The sequence below is a fragment of the Peromyscus leucopus genome, chromosome 4, assembly GCF_004664715.2.
Source record: "Peromyscus leucopus breed LL Stock chromosome 4, UCI_PerLeu_2.1, whole genome shotgun sequence".
In the NCBI taxonomy this organism is placed as follows: Eukaryota; Metazoa; Chordata; class Mammalia; order Rodentia; family Cricetidae; genus Peromyscus; species Peromyscus leucopus.
The window spans coordinates 80,096,707-80,115,250 of NC_051066.1; the positions used below are offsets into that span (position 1 = coordinate 80,096,707).

At 49.8% G+C, this 18,544-nt stretch overlaps 1 protein-coding gene across 5 annotated transcripts in view; it reads left to right on the forward strand.

Moving 5' to 3' along the window:
- The first annotated feature begins 13,523 nt into the window (after positions 1-13,523).
- Positions 13,524-18,544, forward strand: part of Wt1 (WT1 transcription factor) — a 48,794-nt gene continuing 43,773 nt past the window's right edge. For 3 of the 5 annotated variants that reach the window (XM_028877882.2, XM_028877883.2, XM_028877885.2), the window contains exon 1: positions 18,050-18,147. In XM_028877882.2, coding sequence (XP_028733715.1) covers positions 18,138-18,147 — 10 coding nt within the window. In that variant the 5' untranslated portion in view covers positions 18,050-18,137. Of the gene's footprint in view, positions 14,470-18,049; positions 18,148-18,544 lie in introns of those variants that run through there. The other 2 variants (XM_028877880.2, XM_028877881.2) reach the window with 2 other exon arrangements.

Here is an 18,544-nt window from a genome sequence, read left to right on the forward strand (position 1 = left end):
CCTAGCAGGCATGGCTGGTGGCCTCTGACAGCTGACTCTGCGTTTTGCCCACCGACCTCAAAAAAGGAACAGAACTAAGACATGCATTTTAGAGGCTTGGGAATTTCCAGCTACCTGACCCGCTCTCCTTTGAAGAGAGAATGATTCAGAAATGGTGGTGGGGGATGGGAAATCACCGTGGGATTCCTGAAGGAGCAGAAAAGCAGATTCTTTTTGTAATTTCCACACAGTGCATTGGCATTGTTCTTTATTGTAATTAACAACACGATAACAAAAAAAATCCATTTTAAGGAAGCAAAATGGGGAATGCTAGGACTTGGTCTGAATAGGGAGTGCGGTGCCAGACTTCAGCGCTGTGTGGAGGAAACATTCTGTGACAAAGCATTTGGATTCCACTCTGGCCTGTGGATCTTTCTGTGATCTGACTGGATCACAGTTGCATGAATGACACCAGAGGCTGATGCGGATGCGCATGCGTCTCAGACCCTCAGCCATCTCCACTTCCTCCCTTTTGGAATTCTGAGTCCTGAAGGTTCTATCCAACCCTACAGCTGCTGCTGTGCCCACACTGTATTTTGGATGGAGAAGGGTGGCCATCCCGGTCTCCCAGCTTAGGCTTCCTTGTTAAGGATGCGGTGTAACGACCCCTTCTTGAAATGGCAGTTGTGAGAAGTAAAGAGAATGGAGGAGAGCCTCGAGGATGCAGTCAAGAATAGCTAATAAGAGCGCGTATCGCTGTAAAAAGAAGGCAGGAGGAGGAGGGAAGGAGGACGGAAGAAGAGGGAAAACACATCCTGATTCCACGGAGCAGCCACCCCACAGCAAGCCATTTGGGACGCATAGGAGTGAGTTTATACATACTTTGAAAAATCTGACCGCTCTTTTAAAGAGGATCGTTAAATTCCCCACTAGGGTTGTTTCTGTTCATAAGCTTCAGCTTAGAAATATGTCTTGATTGTGGCAATATTTTAGTTTTTACATCAAACATCATCAGTTCTTTTTTTCGTTTTTCTTTTTTATCTTTTTCAGTTTCATCCACAGCTTTGGTTACTCTTGCCCAGTCATCCTAGGGTCACCCAAGTGCTTTTATTCTAGAGACCTTCCAAAGTCAGCCAAGGCAGTGGTTTTGAAAACTGTCCTTGTTTGTCGACAAAAGTACGTTAAAACAACCAAGGGCCTGACTCCTGCCCAGGATGATTATTTTTAATGTCTTACTGGACACGTTTGAAATGCTTTTTGGGTCCTTGGGGAGTTGAATTGGGAGAAATTGCTTTTTTCTTCTTGTATTTTGTTTTAAGTCTTGAGATGTGATTTTTGGTGAATGTCTGTGATGTCTGCACATTGCGTTATACTCCCTCCAAAGGCTGCTGGGATTTCATCAGCATCAAAAGGCAGCAAGGGCACAGGATGGAGAAGATGAGCCATGTCTCCCAGCTTCCTGCTCCTCTTCCCTTGACTATGCTGCTCCAGGAGCTTTAGGGGATTGGTCTTTCAGGTTGGATCAGCCAGGCGCTCCAACTCTTTCCACATCAGAACAACTTCCGCTCCAGGCGTCAGTGACTAAGTCTAGAAAAAGACACCATCAATATGCCAAGTATCCCAATGAAGTGCAATGATGTTTTTCTAATTATGACAACCTCGTAATTAGCCCATTATTTGCATACTCACCAGAGACCCTCTCTGTGAAACTTGAGTGGTCATTAGTCTCTCTAGATAACACAGTGAGGAACTGAAGAGAATCCAGACAACTTCCTGGATCTGGTGTAAGTGAAAATTTTTCTGTAATGCTTCTGTTTAAAATAATGATTTATTATTATTAATTATTAATATCATTATTATTATTAATGTATGTTTGGAGGTCAGAGGACAACTTTGCAGAATTAGTTCTCTCTTCCATCGTGGGTTCCAGGAACAAAACACAGGTGGCAAAGTTTGTGCATCACATGCCTTTACCTACGCTGAGCCATCTCACTGGCCCCCAAGGACACTTATTAGAGGAGAAAGTGCCTCAAATTATGACCAAATCCTGTAGCATAACCAGAACCCAGAAACCAGTATTATACGCCCCAGTTTGGTTGCTGGGCCTGTAAAAGTTACTTGGCAAGGGAAAGTGAATGCTCTTTGTAAAAGAAAGTGGGTCCTCCCTTCACACAACCCATATGTTATCTTATCTGAGAGAGGGATGAGACATGATGCTCTCAAAAGTCTTGTGCATTGTGTAACTTTCTGCAAACTTAAGACTCAAGTCCGTGAAAAAATGTTTTCCATATCCCATTCAACTAGGTGATACCTGAAGAAGGTGCCAGGTTGAATTAGGAAAAGTTGAATGACATCTTAGCAATACTTAGACTCCCCATACCCACATGAATACTAAAGACATGGGTGGTATTTCCTTTAAAACAATGATGAGCAGCTACCTCCAGGATTCATCTTTCATAAAAGCTCAGTGGATGAAGGTCTGACACACTCTCCATTCTATGGCACTGTGTGCATGTGACCCTCCTGCTGTGAGCAGGCGATGTGGTCTCTTGTTTGAAAACCTAATTTCTGAGCACAGAGCCAAGTGAGGGTCGGGCTGGGTGTTCTACTTCCTTCTCGGATCCATTTGTGATGGACTCCGGGCTGCATTCAGGGAAAAAAAAAAAGAAAAAAAACAGAAAAACAAAAAAAAACCTTGTCTTTACAGAAACAGGGCTAGCTTGACTGAACAGATGGCCCTGCTTGTCCGATAATAATAATGATACACTGTGTTTATTTGAAAGATGACTCAATTATTCATTCTGACTCCAAGGTCCCAGTGCAAAATCCTGGATTCCAATCCTGTGGATTTATCACACCCACTGGAGGATTCTGGCTTTCCAAACCTCTGCATGGATCGTCGTCTTCCATTAGAGTGGGTTCGCCCTTTCCAAATGATAAAATCTTTCTTCCCTAGCCTGAGTTTGCCTCAACTTCTTTCAAACCACGATCTGTGTAAACAATGTGTGAGAACACAGGACAATAGGAAGCGCTGGTGGGAACGCTGCAATAAATATGTCAGGTGCATAAACTCGCCGATGATATTTATTTGGTTCTCAAGAAGAAAGTATTGGGATATGATAAATTACGACCATTTTTCAACATCTCCGATTTCTCTAGTAATGCATATATGTTGGCAGACCTCAGTGGATCTTGCTAATTTATTTGTAGATCATCAAAGAAACACATAAAATGTAAGTCTCCAGGCAAGCAAACTGACTGGGAAGCTGAATTGGGTAACAGCAGTATTTTCCTACACCGTAAGTAAACATGTCAACATGATGACAAGGGTTTTTGTCCCACTCCTGGCTGAACTTTGAGGGGTGAGATGGCTAATATCGAGGGACTGGGCTTTGTAGTCTCCCTCACAGAGTGTCTCGTGACTCCAGAGAAGGATACTCTGCAGCTTGACACAGAGAACAGGGTCAGAATATTTCTTAACAGAGATTCCTATGGTGTCATTGAATTACAGCAGGGGTTCAGGATTTTCTGTGCCTTCATAGGCTGTATTTTAAAGTTGGCACACTTTTTTAAAGCTAATGTGCTATAAAATGGAGTCACAGTGAATCCCCATTATGAAAGTGGTGGGAAATGACATGGGGAGAGGAAGTAAAATATGGATCTGTACATACGCCACAAGCTGATATTCCAAAGATGATCTTTGTGAACATAAAAGTTAATGCTGTCTTTGATTGGTGAGATTTCAAAACACACTCGCACAGATTCTGTTACCAGATGAGAGCCATGGACCTAGGGTTATTTCCTCCTTTTGCTTGGCTGTCAGGAAACTCAGAGCCACATCTTTCTGCTTGATTATACTAACTATTTTCATCCTTTGATTTTTAATATTTTAATATGAGACAATCTTTTCATCTCACTAGCCCCACTTAACGCTGGCTTGCTTAAGACTTCTTTTCTTGTAAAGAAAAAAATAATTTTTTTTTTTTGAGTCAGGGTTTCTCTGTGTAGCCCTGGCTGTCCTGGAACTCACTCTGTAGACCAGGCTGGCCTTAAACTCAGAGAGATATGCCTTCCTCTGCCTCCTGATTGCTGGGATTAAAGGTGTGCACCACCACCAACTGGTCACATTTTTGATGTATAAAGAGAAAGAGGTGCCACACAGACAGATTCTGCCATTTTAAGAGCTAATGCTGCCCTCACGCAGCTTGGTGATGACATCTCTTTCCTTCCTTCCTTCCTTCCTTCCTTCCTTCCTTCCTTCCTTCCTTCCTTCCTTCCTTCCTTCTTTCCTTCTTTCCTTTCTTCTTTTCTTTTCTTTTGTTTTTTGAATCAGGGTTTCTCTGTGTAGCCCTGGCTATCCTGGAACTCACTCTATAGACCAGGATGGCCTCCAACTCACAGAGATCTACCTGCCTCTTCCTCCCAAGTCCTGGGATTAAATGTGTGCTGTACCATGCCAGTCATAAAATAAAAATTTTAAGTAAAAGACGTATACTTATTATTTACCACCCAAACTAGGGCACTTTGGAAATACAGGGAGAGCAGTTTATAATTAACTGGGGACAGCAGCTCAGACTGAGACAGTCTTTCCCAAAATGAATGATCCTCCAGTACAGAGTACACATCACAGATAATGGTTATTCCATTCCCGGGTAGGAGATAATTAAAGACAAATATGGACCCGACACAGAGAACCATGGCTAAGTTATGTGCTTATTTATCTTGCATCACACGTGTTGATTGGAGTGTAATATTTATTATCTCTTGGGAAGTTTTATAATTAGCCTCTGTATCAATAGAGAAAAACATGCTGGGCTTTGGATGTGATTTCTACAGTGATGGGGTTGTCTCAGATCTGGAAGAGTGATCACAATAGGACACCCACTATTGGACTGTGATTTATGGAGTCTTGGATAAACACACTATAGAGTAGTGTTAGATTTCCAGTGACTCTGTCCTGTCGTTCCTGAGTCACTTCTCATAAACGTTTGTAATTCTTGAACAGCAAGCTGATACCATGCTTAAGCTTATTTACAGAACTCTTAACAAATGCTATGAGGTAGTTTCAGGAAGAGGCTCAAACTGCTTTTTCTCTGCATTTGCTGAAAACACTCTCCTTCTTCTTTGGGAAAACACGGGATTGCCAGAGTCCTGGATAGGTGCTTCAGATGTCGTAAACAGTAATAGTAATGGAGAGTCAGCAGAAGGCTCAAAGTCAAAGGTCTGAAACTCAGCCAGTGCCGGGACACGACCGGACAATTTTTCAGACATGAAAGAGTGGGATTTCAACATGCGGAAAGCATAAGGAAGATAGTAATTCATTTCTGTGCATGGTTAGAATGTGTGCTTGTGATGCACGGAACATGCCATTCTGTGAAGGCTGTAATTCAAGCTGAGGCTGGCTGACTTATTTTTTGGTCAAGGTTACTATCTGATTAGCCAAACTGAAAGTTTAATAACTATCAGTTATTAATGTTCTATTGTATGCCAGGCAACACACCAATACTTTATATATTTTTTAATGTACTGGGATTTTAGGAGTATTGCCTGACCTTTTCATTCACTCATTTGTCCCATCATTCAGTCAACATTCATTGGTCTCTTTTCCTTTGCCACGCATTGTGTAAAAAGTATAAATGAATCATAACACTTTTTTGTGGCTCTATTAGTTCATTCTCAAAACAAAGCGATGGCTGGTGCTATCATCCGGTCCTGTTCAGAGTCAGGAAAACGATGGCTCTGAGAATACAGAAGTCACCTTGAGTCAGGAAGTTAGAGCAAAGGAGGACTTGAACCTTAGCAGCCTGGCCCGAAGGACCTGCTCTTTCTGCCCAGCGGGTGCCTGCACAGTGAAAACCCATCAGTGGAAAAACTCTAAGCCTCAGAAAGAAGATCACTCCCCCAGTCATGGTGGCACCCACTCTGTCCTAGGTAGAGTTCTGAAAGGTTACGGGTATGTTCTCATTCACTCGTCTTACGCCATGCTCACTTTAGGAAACGCAACAGCAGCCCAGTCTGAGAAGATGGCTCCCTGGGTCCAATGCTCTCTGTGAAAGCATAAGGGACCTGAGTTTCGATCCCCAGCACCCAGGTAAAATAGCCTGGCATCGTGAGGCATGCCTGTAACCCAGTCCTGGGGATGGGAGAGTAGAACAGGTAAAGAAACCCCAGAGCCAGTCAGCTATTGTTAAATCACTGAATGTCCACTCAGGAGAGACCCTGTCTCAAATAAAAAACCCAAAAAAAAACCAAAAAACAAAACAAACAAACAAACAAGCCATGGAGAATGATCAAAGAAGACACCAGTGTTGACCTCTTGCCTCCACATACATGTATGCAGCGAGCACACCTGCGCACACGCGCGTGTACACACACACACACACACACACACACACACAATGTAATATGCAGCTTTCTTCTTTTTTTTTTTCATGTCCACACATAGCAGAGGCTGGTCATCTGCACTGTCTAGCACTTTGGTTTTTATTATCATTCTAATTTACAGATAACAATACTGAAATATGAAGGACTCTCCTTATTTCCTCAAGGTCCTGACCACTGGCAGAGGCAGGCCTAGAGCTCCGTGTTTTCATACCTGATCCGAACTCTTTATTATTATGGACATGCCATTCACACTTGACGACCTTCGGCTGTGGAGTCAGGGCAACCCCAGGTCTTACAAGCCTGTGTGAACGTCTAGTCTTGAAAAAAAAAAATCTCCATTTGATTTTGAAAGAAAAGCTCTCTATTTCCTGTCTTAGGACAAATTTCAGTTTCCTTTGAAATGGCAAGTTTTGTTTAAGGTTAACAAAGTTTTTTACTTCCTGCCCTTCTCTGCTATCACTCATACTTCTAAGCCTAGAACGCACCAGTTAATAACAAGCAAAACAGGCCAAGTTATAGACCATCCTCACGAAGAATAACCACCCTGAAGGACTGCTTCCCAGGGGCTAAGAAATGGCCATGCCTTACCTCTTCTACTTTTCACAACAGCAGTAGGCCATGATTTCCCTCTCCCCCCACCCCACCTTGAAGACAGGAAAACTAAGTTTTTATATTTATAACTCCAGAGTCACTTGGCTGGGGGCAGAGGTGATTTATTTACTCTAGCTCTGCCTCGGTAACTGTCCTTAATTCTATAGGGCTGTGTAGGCTGTGTGGAGACTTCTCTAGACCTAGTGTTCCAGATCCTTCAAACCCCTTCTATCTGTGAGTAGGGTAGGGCACTCACTGAACGCATTCCAACAGGGCCGGTGACAAGAAATGCGGGCCCTAGGTCATTCCCCTCCCAAGCTCCTTTTCCCGGTTGTCCAGTCCTATAGCAACCCTGTTCCTTCACAGTGTTTGATATTGTTTCCCAGAGAGCTGCCTGCATGCCTCCTGGAATGGATGGTCCCTGCGGGCAAAGGAGGGCTCTCCTGTCGCTAATGAATTCCAAGTCTCTGCTGCAATGCTGCTAGTGAGCGGTATCAATGCAGTCACCACGAGGTGTATGAGTGCGTGAGCGGCCCCAGAAAGATGAACATGCTCATCCCTTTTCTCTCATAAGCACTCCACTTACAGAAAATCTGGACATTTTTTTTTTCAGCTGTTCTGTTTGAACTGTTTGTTTTTTAAAAGATTATTTAAGTGTGTGTGTGTGTGTGTGTGTGTGTGTGTGTGTGTGTGTGTGTGAGAGAGAGAGAGAGAGAGAGAGAGAGAGAGAGAGAGAGAGAGAGAGGAGAGAGAGAGAGAGAGAGAGAGAGTCGGGTGGGATGGGGGGTGCATGCCACAGTATCTGTGTGTGGAAAGTCAGACCACTTTCCCAGAGTTGGCTCGCTCCTCTCATTCCGGGGACAGAACTCAGGTTGTCAAGCTGGGCACTAAGGACCTCTCCCAGCTGAGCCCACCCACCCCCCTCTCTCTCTGGCTTGGTTTGTCTGATTTCTGTCTTGGTAAACTTCTGCTAGAAATTCCCTTCAGTCAGTCTCCCTTCCTGACTCCCCGCCCCCCCCCTTCCTCATCCACCTCCAGTGAACAGTGATCCCCCTGCCGGCTAGCTGGGCTCAGACAGAGACCCAGGTGGTTGGTTCTTCACTGAAGGCTAATCTGTTACCTTCAGGAAGTGCAGGGCCCTTTCTAACTGGATTTTTCTGAAGCTGACTGATCTTAGGAAAACACTGATCCCTCCCCACCCCCTGCACCACAAACATATCTTGTAGACTTTTCTACATCTCCCCCCCCCCCACAACAAACAGAAATGGAAAAACCAGCTCTGTGGAAGACTGAGATGCACACTGTCCAGAGCTATCACAGACTGGAAGCCCAAACAAGGTTATCACCCTACCGTGATACCACCTTCCTTATTCCTAATTCAACATTTGCATATTCTTACAACGTGCACTCAGGCTGAGTGTGAATAGGGATACTGTGTTTTATATGAACATTTATACACCAGTACCCTGGCAAGAGGCTGACTTCATTGGAATACTTTACGGCTTAATACATCTGAATGATTTATAACTCATTTTGTCTGGGCATTTATGCTAATAAATTAACAGGTTCCCCAGTACTGCCTGGTCCTTCGTCTCTTCAGGGAGTCAAGGTGAGAGAAAAATAAAAGAGCATACTATTAATGGAAAGAAGAAATTGCTGTACTGAATTTAGAACCCAAATAAAATTACAACACAAATAAAATCTCTGATTAAAGCTAAACTGAAGAAAAGGCAGGGGAGGGAGAAAAGGAGAGAGAGAGACAGAGACAGAGAGACACAGAGAGCTCTGAGTTCACATGCAGTTCTGTATTTATGCTACTTATCAAAGGGAAATCACAACGTGATGTTTAGATTTAGCAAGCTAGTTTTCTGAGGAATAATTCATTCATCTATAATTAAATCCAACGATGACAGAAAAGTGACAGACTGAGTGTGGCCAGGAGTGAAGGGGATGAGATGAAACCCTGCCGATAAAAGATACTATCTTTCATAGGTTAAAAACACAGAAACAAATACTTTGAAAACATTTTCTAAGATGAGGAGATTTTAAGTCTTTTTTAAAAAACAGGTGTGGAATAAGTCGACTTCTTTTCCTTTTCTTCTTCTTCTTCTTCTTCTTCTTCTTCTTCTTCTTCTTCTTCTTCTCCTTCCTCTTCCTCTTCTTTTCCTTTCTTTTTTCTTCTTCTTTCCATTTCTTCCCCTTGCTTGCAAAGTTGAATCTGGGGTCAGGAGTTCTAATTGTAACCTCAGACTGGAATTCCAGATGGTGCGCTCTGGACTGGAAGCTCCTCTCAGTTCATCAATTTCATGGGCTTCCAGACCTGCGCTGGCCACGGCCTGGTCTCCATCCCCACTGTGGCATTAATGCAGAACAAATTGAGACATATCCTCTATATAATTAGTTCCAGAATTTAAAAAGATTTACGGGATAATAATAGAGGCAGCCCTGCTGAATCCTTTCACTGGGGCTCTTTGAGAGCTGGGGAACCGGTGGTACGGCGTCAAAACACTGCGGCTCCAGGCACTATGAACCGGAGAAAGGGCAAATTTTGCCTCTCGCACCAGGCAGCGCTAGGTGGTTCTAGCCCCTTAACCAGTCCAAGGAGGAGAATTTAAAGCCCAGATGTGAGATCAGTTTAAAGGGGGGGGGGAGGATTGAGACAATTTTCAAATGAAAGAAGCCTAAGGGTGGGCTGTGTCACAAAAGGCCCTCCGATGTTTACATTTTTTCTTTTATTTTGCAAAATGAAGCTTTGGTTTTTGCCAACTCTGTCAGTCTGGAAACTGCGCCCTCTGCGCCTTCCCCACAGGCAGCCTTAGGCAGATTGCTGACTTAGAAACGCTGGGAGAGAGAAACAGAGCTGGCTGGTTTGCCCTGCTCTTGGGGCTCAGGACGTTCGCTCGGCCCAAGGGCAGCGGCTAACCCGATGATTAGTGGCTTGGAGGTCGGGCCACTCTTCACGCCATTCCCTTGCCCCGGGCGGGGGCTGGCGGCCTCAGCCATTGACAGATCCCAGGGCTTTGGCGTGTTTATTCAATTGTCAACAGCCCCGGGGTGACCAGCGGGATCGCGGCCCTGGCGTGCGCGTGCTGGTCCCTGGGGCCACGGCAGAGGCCGGGCTCTGGGCTCAGCTAGAAGCAGTTGACGGCTCTGATATGAAAGATCTTTGCCCCCCCTTCCACCAGGATGCAATGTCTTAATCTTGTAATAATTATGCGCCTTCTAAGACGAGACGGGTACACTTTGTCCTCGCACTGAAGCCACATAGACTGCCAGGGTCTCTCTTTTCTTCCGTATGCCATCAGTACTAAGGAAGCAGAGACGGTGGTTTAAACCACCCCTGAATGAACTGGACATTGAAAGTTCTGGTTTTCGGTTGAGCTTGACCAAAAATCTTTCTATACGTCTTTGAACAGTATCACTATCAAAGCCCTGTGGTTTTAGAGCAAACAGAACACTACCTTTCACCTGATTCGTCTCCAACCCTGAAAGGTGGAACGCTAGCTAGTGTCAATATTTTCTCTGTTGATCACCAATAAGGAAACTGAGGCTCAAAAATACTACAGCACTCATCTGGGGTCATACAGCTGTTGGTTACCAGGTGAAAGTGAGATCTCATTCTCAAGCTGCCAGGCCTTGCCTTGAACCCCAGTGCTGGACTAAGGCTTGCTTTTCCTACCTCGGTTGCGCATCAGTTTCCTCGGCGGGCTTGAGTTTAATCGCTGGCTTTGCTTACGCGGACAGATGGTTCAAAGTGCGATCCTTCCGAGGCCTGAGTCTTTGCGCCACCGTGGTGGGAAAAAGAAAGAGGGTAGGAAGCTCTTATTTCTCCGTGACCTTCATTTTTCTGGAACCCCGGAGGGCCTCAGATGAAGGAGGTTCAGGGTGGGCAGCAGGTGCGACACCCCCTGGCCAGGCTGTGGTTCTCGCAGCCTGAGTAGCAGCGCATCTGCTGGGAGAACCTCAGGACTCGAGTAAAGAAGGTTCTCGAGAGGAGAAAGGTAGGACGCGGGAGGAATGGGTTATCCTGTGACCCCAAAGGTGTGCGGGTCCTAGAGCACTGGCTTACCGGTGCTTGGGCTTCTAGACCAGGGTGGGCGAGGGTATCTCAGGAGCGGCCACTCTTACTGGAGGCCCTCCATCTGGGCTGCGGCTTCCCATTCTCGCTCTGCTGGGAACTTCCTACCACTTTTATGCTGGGAGAAGTCGGGTCGAGAGGGCACCCCGGGGTGGAAATGAAGAATTAACCGTATGTTTCCTAGGTTCCCCCTCAAAAATTCTGGGAAAAAAAATGACAGAGAAGTTCGAAAAAATTTGGAGCGTCGCTTTCCTCTCACCCATGTTTATAAGCCCCCCTCTTCTCACCGCAGCCCCCCCCCGACACAAACGAAAACTTTAGACAGGGAGGCAGAGGTGTGTCCTTTCTCATTCCCGAGATACAAAACTCACAAGCGCTCACATCACAGCAGCCTCTCTACACACCGTTTCCATTCATACCCCTCCCCCCAAATCTGCAGGGGACTAAAAAAGAAATGAGCTCCACTTTCCTTTGGTGATGAAACCCCGGCTCTTCCCAAAGGGCTCCTCTACCCTCCGTGGCGGAGTTCAAGTTAAAGAAAACGACTTCGCAGTAGAAATGAGAACCAGGAGGAGGGGAAGGGGACAGGGGCATGGGGCTTTCGGGGTCGGCCTGGCGGGGGTGGGGGAGTCTTGGCCCAAAGGGTCTGTTTCCGCCAAAAAGACCGATAGCTCTGCGCCCTATTACGCGTTTAGGAATAGAGAATGGAAAAGGAGAGGGCAGGGTGTAGGCAGAAGCTTGTCTTGAGGACCCTGCATTTCTTTAAAATAAAACAAAACAAAAAAAAAGGGGGAGGAAGGAAAAGAAGAAGGGGGAAAAAAAGAAAGCGTCTGGTTCACTACAAATCAGTCAAAATTCCAAAGCAGCGCGCGCGGGGTCCACCACGGTGAAAGTGAAGGGGCAGTCTTTTAACCTTCCTTAGGATCTTCTTTACCTAGATAGATTGTGCAACCCCGAGAGCGGGTGATTGCTTATGCCAGTACTTTCTGAGCCCACAGAATTCACGGCGAGGCTGGATTCATGAGTCTATGTGAGTTAAAACCAACGTGTAGCAACTGGAGAATGAAGACGCGAAGACCACTGAAACGTTAGGTTTCTTCGTATTCATGGTCAGCATCCTTGAGTGTTGCTTTAGCAGGTTTAGTGGGAAAGCTTCGAGCCTCATCCCGGTTCTGAAAGCCCAACTACTACGGCGCTTCCCGCCCCGCGCCGGGCAGTCCCTTCGACGGCGCGGCCTCCAGGACTCCCGGGGGTCTGCCTGGTGCCCAGAAACCCACTTCACTCCGCTACCCGCAGGCTTCTTCTTGCTCACAGATTGTCCCCCACCCCATATCCCACTACTTTAGAAGACCTAAACCCATCCACACCACCCCAAACACCGGTTCTAAGGCAAGGGAGTCCCAAACAGCTCCGGGCGGAGGGAGGAGTTGTTTTTGGGGAAGCCATTCTCTGGGAACTCTCCGGGCGGTGCGAACACACCTCTCGCCACCGGCCAATGACGCCGCTCCCCGACCCATTTCTCGGCGAGTCCTACTGGTTTGCATCCCCCTCATCCATCACCGCAGGTCCATAACGGGTCCCTCATCACTAGAGGAAGCCTTGCTTGGCAAAGCAGCTTTCTAGGCCACACTCTTCCTGCTGGTTTCGTGGCCACAGCTTCTCCATTCCCATTCTTTCTCAACATGGCGTCAGAGCGTTCCCACAAGAATCAAAGCAGGTTTCTGGGCATTTCTGCTAAGAGCACCCCCACAGAAAAACAAAACAAAAAACAAACAACATGAACAAAAACCAGCTGCAATTTCCCCCAGTTAATATAAGGTCTAGTAGATACTCCTTGCTGGGCCAGTAAGTGTTGTTTTCACTGATTTTTAGGTAGGCAGCAACCACCTTCTGGGTTCCAACCTCACCACAGAACCCGCTACCAGACAACTGAATCGCCCCCCCCCCGCCCCGGCGCTTGTCACAACTGATGTCACACTTCAGAGTTACCATCCCGAACAGTTTCACCTTGGATCTCAACCTTTGAACCCGTAGGAACCGACCTCCTAAAGGGACCCCGAGGTTAGGCTCTAGGGTTCTGGACGTGAAAGTTAGGCTAGCCTCCTCAGAACCCAGGAGAGTTCTCTCTGGTTCCCGCCCTCTTGGAGCCCACCCGCCCCTCCCTCCACCCCACCCTCTCTGATTAACAACCCCGACTCTACTCCCACCTCGATCCGACGCGCCGAGGGTGTGTGTGTTTTGGGGGGGGGGCGGGAGGAAGGGGGACACACGACTTACCTAGAGGGCCTTGCCTTAAAGCGCTCGCACTCGGGAAGGCCGGCTGGGGAGGCAAGGGGAGGTTTGCTCCACAGGCCAGCGGAGAGCACGTGGTGGGCCAGAGAGGGGGTTGTCTCTGAGAGGGACGCTCCCTCGGGCCCGCCCCACACCCCCGCGACGAGCCCCCGGGACGGGCGGCGCGCGCTGCCGCCGGGGCAGGCAGGCAGGGGCTGGAGTGTGAATGGAGCGGCCGAGCGTCCTGGCTCCTCCTCCTTCCCCCGCAGCCGGCCCCTCTTATTTGAGCTTTGGGAAGCCGGGGGCAGCCAGGCAGCTGGGGTAAGGAGTTCAAGGCAGCGCCCACACCCGGGGGCTCTCCGCCGCCACCGGATAGCCAGCCTGCTCCCCCTTTCCCTTTCCCGCCCTCCCTCCCCACCCACCCACTCACTCACTCACTCACCCACCCACCCAGAGCGAGGACGGCAGCCCAGGAACCCCGGGCCGGCCGCCTCCTCGCCCGCCCGCGATCCTGGACTTCCTCCTGTCGCAGGAGCCGGCTTCCACGTGTGTCCCGGAGCCGGCGTCTCAGCACACGCTCCGCCGTGAGCCCGGGCGTCTTCAGCAGCAGCAGCAGGAGCAGCCGGGGGATCGAGGTCCCCGCGGCACCTGGGCCAAGCCCAGAGGCGACAGTCCGCAGGATCGCAGGAGCGGAGGGCCGTCCGGGTCCGAGCCGCCGCTGATGGGTTCCGACGTGCGGGACCTGAACGCGCTCCTGCCCGCCGTGTCCTCGCTGGGCAGCGGCGGCGGCTGCGGGCTCCCCGTGAGCGGCGCGGCGCAGTGGGCGCCGGTGCTGGACTTCGCGCCTCCCGGCGCCTCGGCTTACGGGTCGCTGGGCGGTCCCGCGCCTCCGCCCGCTCCGCCGCCGCCGCCGCCGCCGCCGCCGCCCCACTCCTTCATCAAACAGGAGCCCAGCTGGGGCGGCGCCGAGCCGCACGAGGAGCAATGTCTGAGCGCCTTCACCTTGCACTTCTCCGGCCAGTTCACCGGGACCGCCGGGGCCTGTCGCTACGGACCCTTCGGTCCTCCCCCGCCCAGCCAGGCGTCCTCCGGCCAGGCCAGGATGTTCCCCAATGCGCCCTACCTGCCCAGCTGCCTGGAGAGCCAGCCCACCATCCGCAACCAAGGTACGGAGTCCGGACAGCCCGCCCTCCACGCGCGACAGTGGCCGGGCGTCCTCGCCCCACGCGGCCTCTCCCCTCCCCTGTTTCTTCCTGATCCTAGCTCTTACCTCGCTGCCTTCCAAGGATTCTGAAAGTAGGGAAGAGTGGACTCTGTGAGTGCTAACACACACACACACACACACACACACACACACACCACACACACACACACCAGAGTCCGATAGTTCGCAGGACCCGGGAGGACATCTCGGGTCCTAGGGTGCCTGAGAGATTCCGGGACTCCACGGGAAGAGAAAGAGGGGATTGGTTGTAGGGTTGGTTGTAGCATGTGGCTCTGCACTGGGGAAAGGTCTGATGCCTCACCAGATTACCACCAGGCACCGACCCTTTCAGACGTCTAGGATAGACGGACTTAGAGGACTCAGGAGTCGGATCAGCGTTTAGGACCCCCGTGATGCGCCTCTGACAAGGTTCAAACCTGAAGAATCCCTAGCTCTCCACAGGCGCCGGCTCACTTCAGGCCCACCAGAAGCAAGAAGGGAGCTTTGGAATGGGGGGAGGGGATTAACACTTTGGGGACCGTGTCGGGTTTGCACACAGCTTGTGGGAAAGGTAGTACTGTAGGGATCTCTCCGGGCCACGCAAAGTCTCGGGCCATGCAGACAGCGGGAATGGAAGACAGCCCGACTGGGCCAACTCCAAACGTTAACCAAATCCGTGGAGGGAGTCTGGGGGGAGGTGGTTTTCTTGCTTTTAGCGCTCCTCGGATGCTTCCCAGTCACACACACGGAGGTTAGGTTGGGGAAATGTTCCTCAGGCGTGGGACATTGCCACAAGAACAAGTGTATTGGCGATCTTCCGTCAACGTACAAGGGACCTTGTATGCCATAAGTATGTGTTCTAACTCTGGCAGGCTCCCCCACACCTCTCCTTCGTTAGCGCCCTGGCGGGATCATGGTTGCTACACCACTGTGGTTATCTTCGTTTGTTCTCATTTGATTCCTTTGCTGTTGAGAATCTAATTTGGTTTCATTCGATGTTTGGGGGAAATATTTACTAACACAGCGGCGGATGCTTTTCTTGAACCAAAAAATTCTGCTGTCCTTGGTCTGGGTGTTTCTGAAATATGTGGGAAGGGCGGGTACTGTTTGCGGGAGGTGTGGAAGCGTTCTCCGGGGCCTTCTGAACCCACCCTGCAGCACCGCGACCACCCGAAGCTCTAGCGAAACCGAAACCGCTGAAGAATGGACGCTCCTGGTCTCAAGGAGCAACCTGGAGCGGACTCAGGGGGCCCCTCCGTTTCGGGTCTTCCTTAAATGAAACTAGCGTTTTGATCAAGAGATGTTGGAAGCAATCGGTGCCTTTGCATCCCTTTCTAGTAGGCAGGTGTTGCCGTTGGCAAACCTCCAGGTCAGTTCGCTGATACCCTAAGAGAAGAGCTGAGATGGCTTAAGGCTGAAAAGTTACAGGTCAAACGCGAGGAAGCCCCACCAGGCTCTAAACGCAGAACACACAGCCCACCTAAACCTCCCTGGGTCAGAAACCCTGCCACTGGCAGGCATGTGTGTGACTTGGGTGAGCATGCCTCTTATTTGGAGAGACTCGCTGACCTATAACCCTCCGGGGGAGCAAATACTAACATGCCACCATCTTTTTGAGTCCTTCTAGGCTCATGGGGGCTGTGTGTGTGTGTGTGTGTGTGTGTGTGTGTGTGTGTGTGTGTGTGTGTGTGATGTGTAGCATTCTGCACTGCAAGTCTAGTAGAAGCCCATAGGAGAAGGTGGGTGGGACTGAGAATTTAAAGCCCGTGGGCATTGCCATTACGTGGGTGGTGGTGGTCCAGATTCTTCTGGAGTAGACAGGCCGGGTTGCTACTGGAGAAAGAGCTTGGGAGCTGAGGACCAGGACCAGCAGGTGAAGCCTCCGCACCACCCTCTCTGCTCTTCTCACACCCCACAGGAAAAGGCTGGTGGGGAGATGTCTTCAGGACAGAGTCATACCCTGGAAGCAGGTTCCTGTCAGGGAACTTACCTTTCTCTCTCCTAGTTAAAACAAGTGGTTGTACAGGTGCAGTCTGTGGGCTCCCTTGGCCGCTGGGAGCTGAAGTGAGGCATTATGGGGCTGCTATTCCTCCCTCCCCTCCGGCCCCAACTCCAGGTGACAACTAGGGCAGACCCTGGAGATCTGAGATTCTCTGAGTAGTCATTCTTCTTACTATGGGAGTTCCTACGGATCGTTTCCATAATGTAGGGTTTAGTTTGGGTTTTTGATGAGAAGGTGCCAGCTGTCGCGGGAAAATGTGAGAATGGCCATCGCCGTGCTTTGCTCAGATTCCACTGCAGAGACGAGTCCAGAGTTACCTGTATGCAAATCATGGAGCCTAACTATGGCGTTCATTCATCTCTTCTTCTGTTTCTTAACGACACCCCCCCATTTCTTATATAACTGTCGCCCCCAATCCTCTAAACATTAATTTAGCAAACACTGAAACCTTACCGGCTCGGGTGAGGGTGTAGATGGACTATGGACAGCTAATGGCTATGGGAACCTTTACAAGAAGCACATAGCCTCTTAATAGTGGACGCTGAACTCCAGGCACTAGGAAGTTAGACTTCCAGAGACCTCTTAGGTCTTGGCAGAGCTAGGATTTGAACCCACAGTTTTCTCCGTGGTTGAAATGGATGTTCTCTGTCCTGTTGAATAGCCCTGACAACTTACGAGTGTGAGATGGTTGGAAAGTCGGCCAAGACCCAGAAGTGAGGGTGAGGGTTTTCCTAGTCTGGACCCAATGTGGGCTTGCGGTCAGCTTCTGACACACACACACACACACACACACACACACACACACACACCACCACCCCCCCCAGCCTTGCTAGTGCTCACACCAGCGTGAGCCTAGGCCCTGGAGATCACTGCCCTTCCGAAGCTGGTCACGCGGGGAGACCAGCTGTGATGGGGCCTAAGGCGCCCCCCTCCGGTCACATCAAAGACGGTTGTTGGGTAGGAGTGAGGGCGGCTGGGTTGTCTGCAACACCTTCCAGGCTTAGCCCGCTGTGGGATCTCCCCCTCAGCTCCTCAGGGCCAAGCCGGGGCAGTCTGTTCCGGGCTCCTCCGCAGTGGAGGCAGGGGAGGAGAGCTCAAGCGATACTCTCCTTCCCGCCGTGTCAAGGTTGCTCTCCCTTCCCTGGTCCAGACCAACCGTGGGAAAGTGGCTACCTTGGCTTCGAGGGCCTCTCCCTTCGCGGCCTGGACAAGAAGCCTTTGAATACGCCCCGATACTTCGCAGAGTCAGCAGCCTCTCCCCCGGCCCCCACTCCCGCCCTCTGCGAACTGGGCTCAGCTCAGCGCGGGTACAGCGGGTTCCTAATCAGCCCCGGTTCCGATAAGCTTCTAATTAAAAGAGCTCGCCCTCCGATCCCTTTCACCGTTGCCCCTCCCAGGAGCCCCGAGGGAGGGGCTCAAGGTTGCTGCTGCCCGCCGCCGCCGCCGTGGTCTGCGGGGCTCATCTACAACTAGGCGGGTAGGGAGCTTTGCCGTCGGAGTGCCGGAGCGCGGAGCGGACGTGCCCAGCGTGGGAGCAGCAGCCTGGCACCAGCAGCTCTCGCTACCAGCGGTTGAGCAGCGGGTCTCAGACTGTGCGTGCCTTAGGTCATTGGCAGCTCGGCTCAGAAATGGAGAAGGGTTCGTTTGGAGAAACTTTATTGCTTCTACCGCCCTGCCCTCCCCCCGGTTTTTTTTTTTTTTTGTTGTTGTTTTGTTTTGTTTAAATGTTCTTTCACAAACTACTAAATTCTGCTGGGAAAATTCGGGTGGGTGCCTAGACCCATATTTCGTTTGTAAGCTGTAGGCCTCAAGTAGGGCGAGGCCTTTTCTCTCAAAAGGAAGTCTCGGAGAAAGCCAAACGTACTTACTTATTGATCCACGCCCAAGAGCTGTTAGGGTTGGGGATTATCTTTCTCCACTTCACAGGAAGAAAAATGAGGCTCTCTGGGCTCTCCCAGGTTGAGAAGCTTGTTGATTCCTCAGTCACTAACCGGAGCTCCCGGGGCACTCAGGCCTTCCCAGGGCATGACTCGGT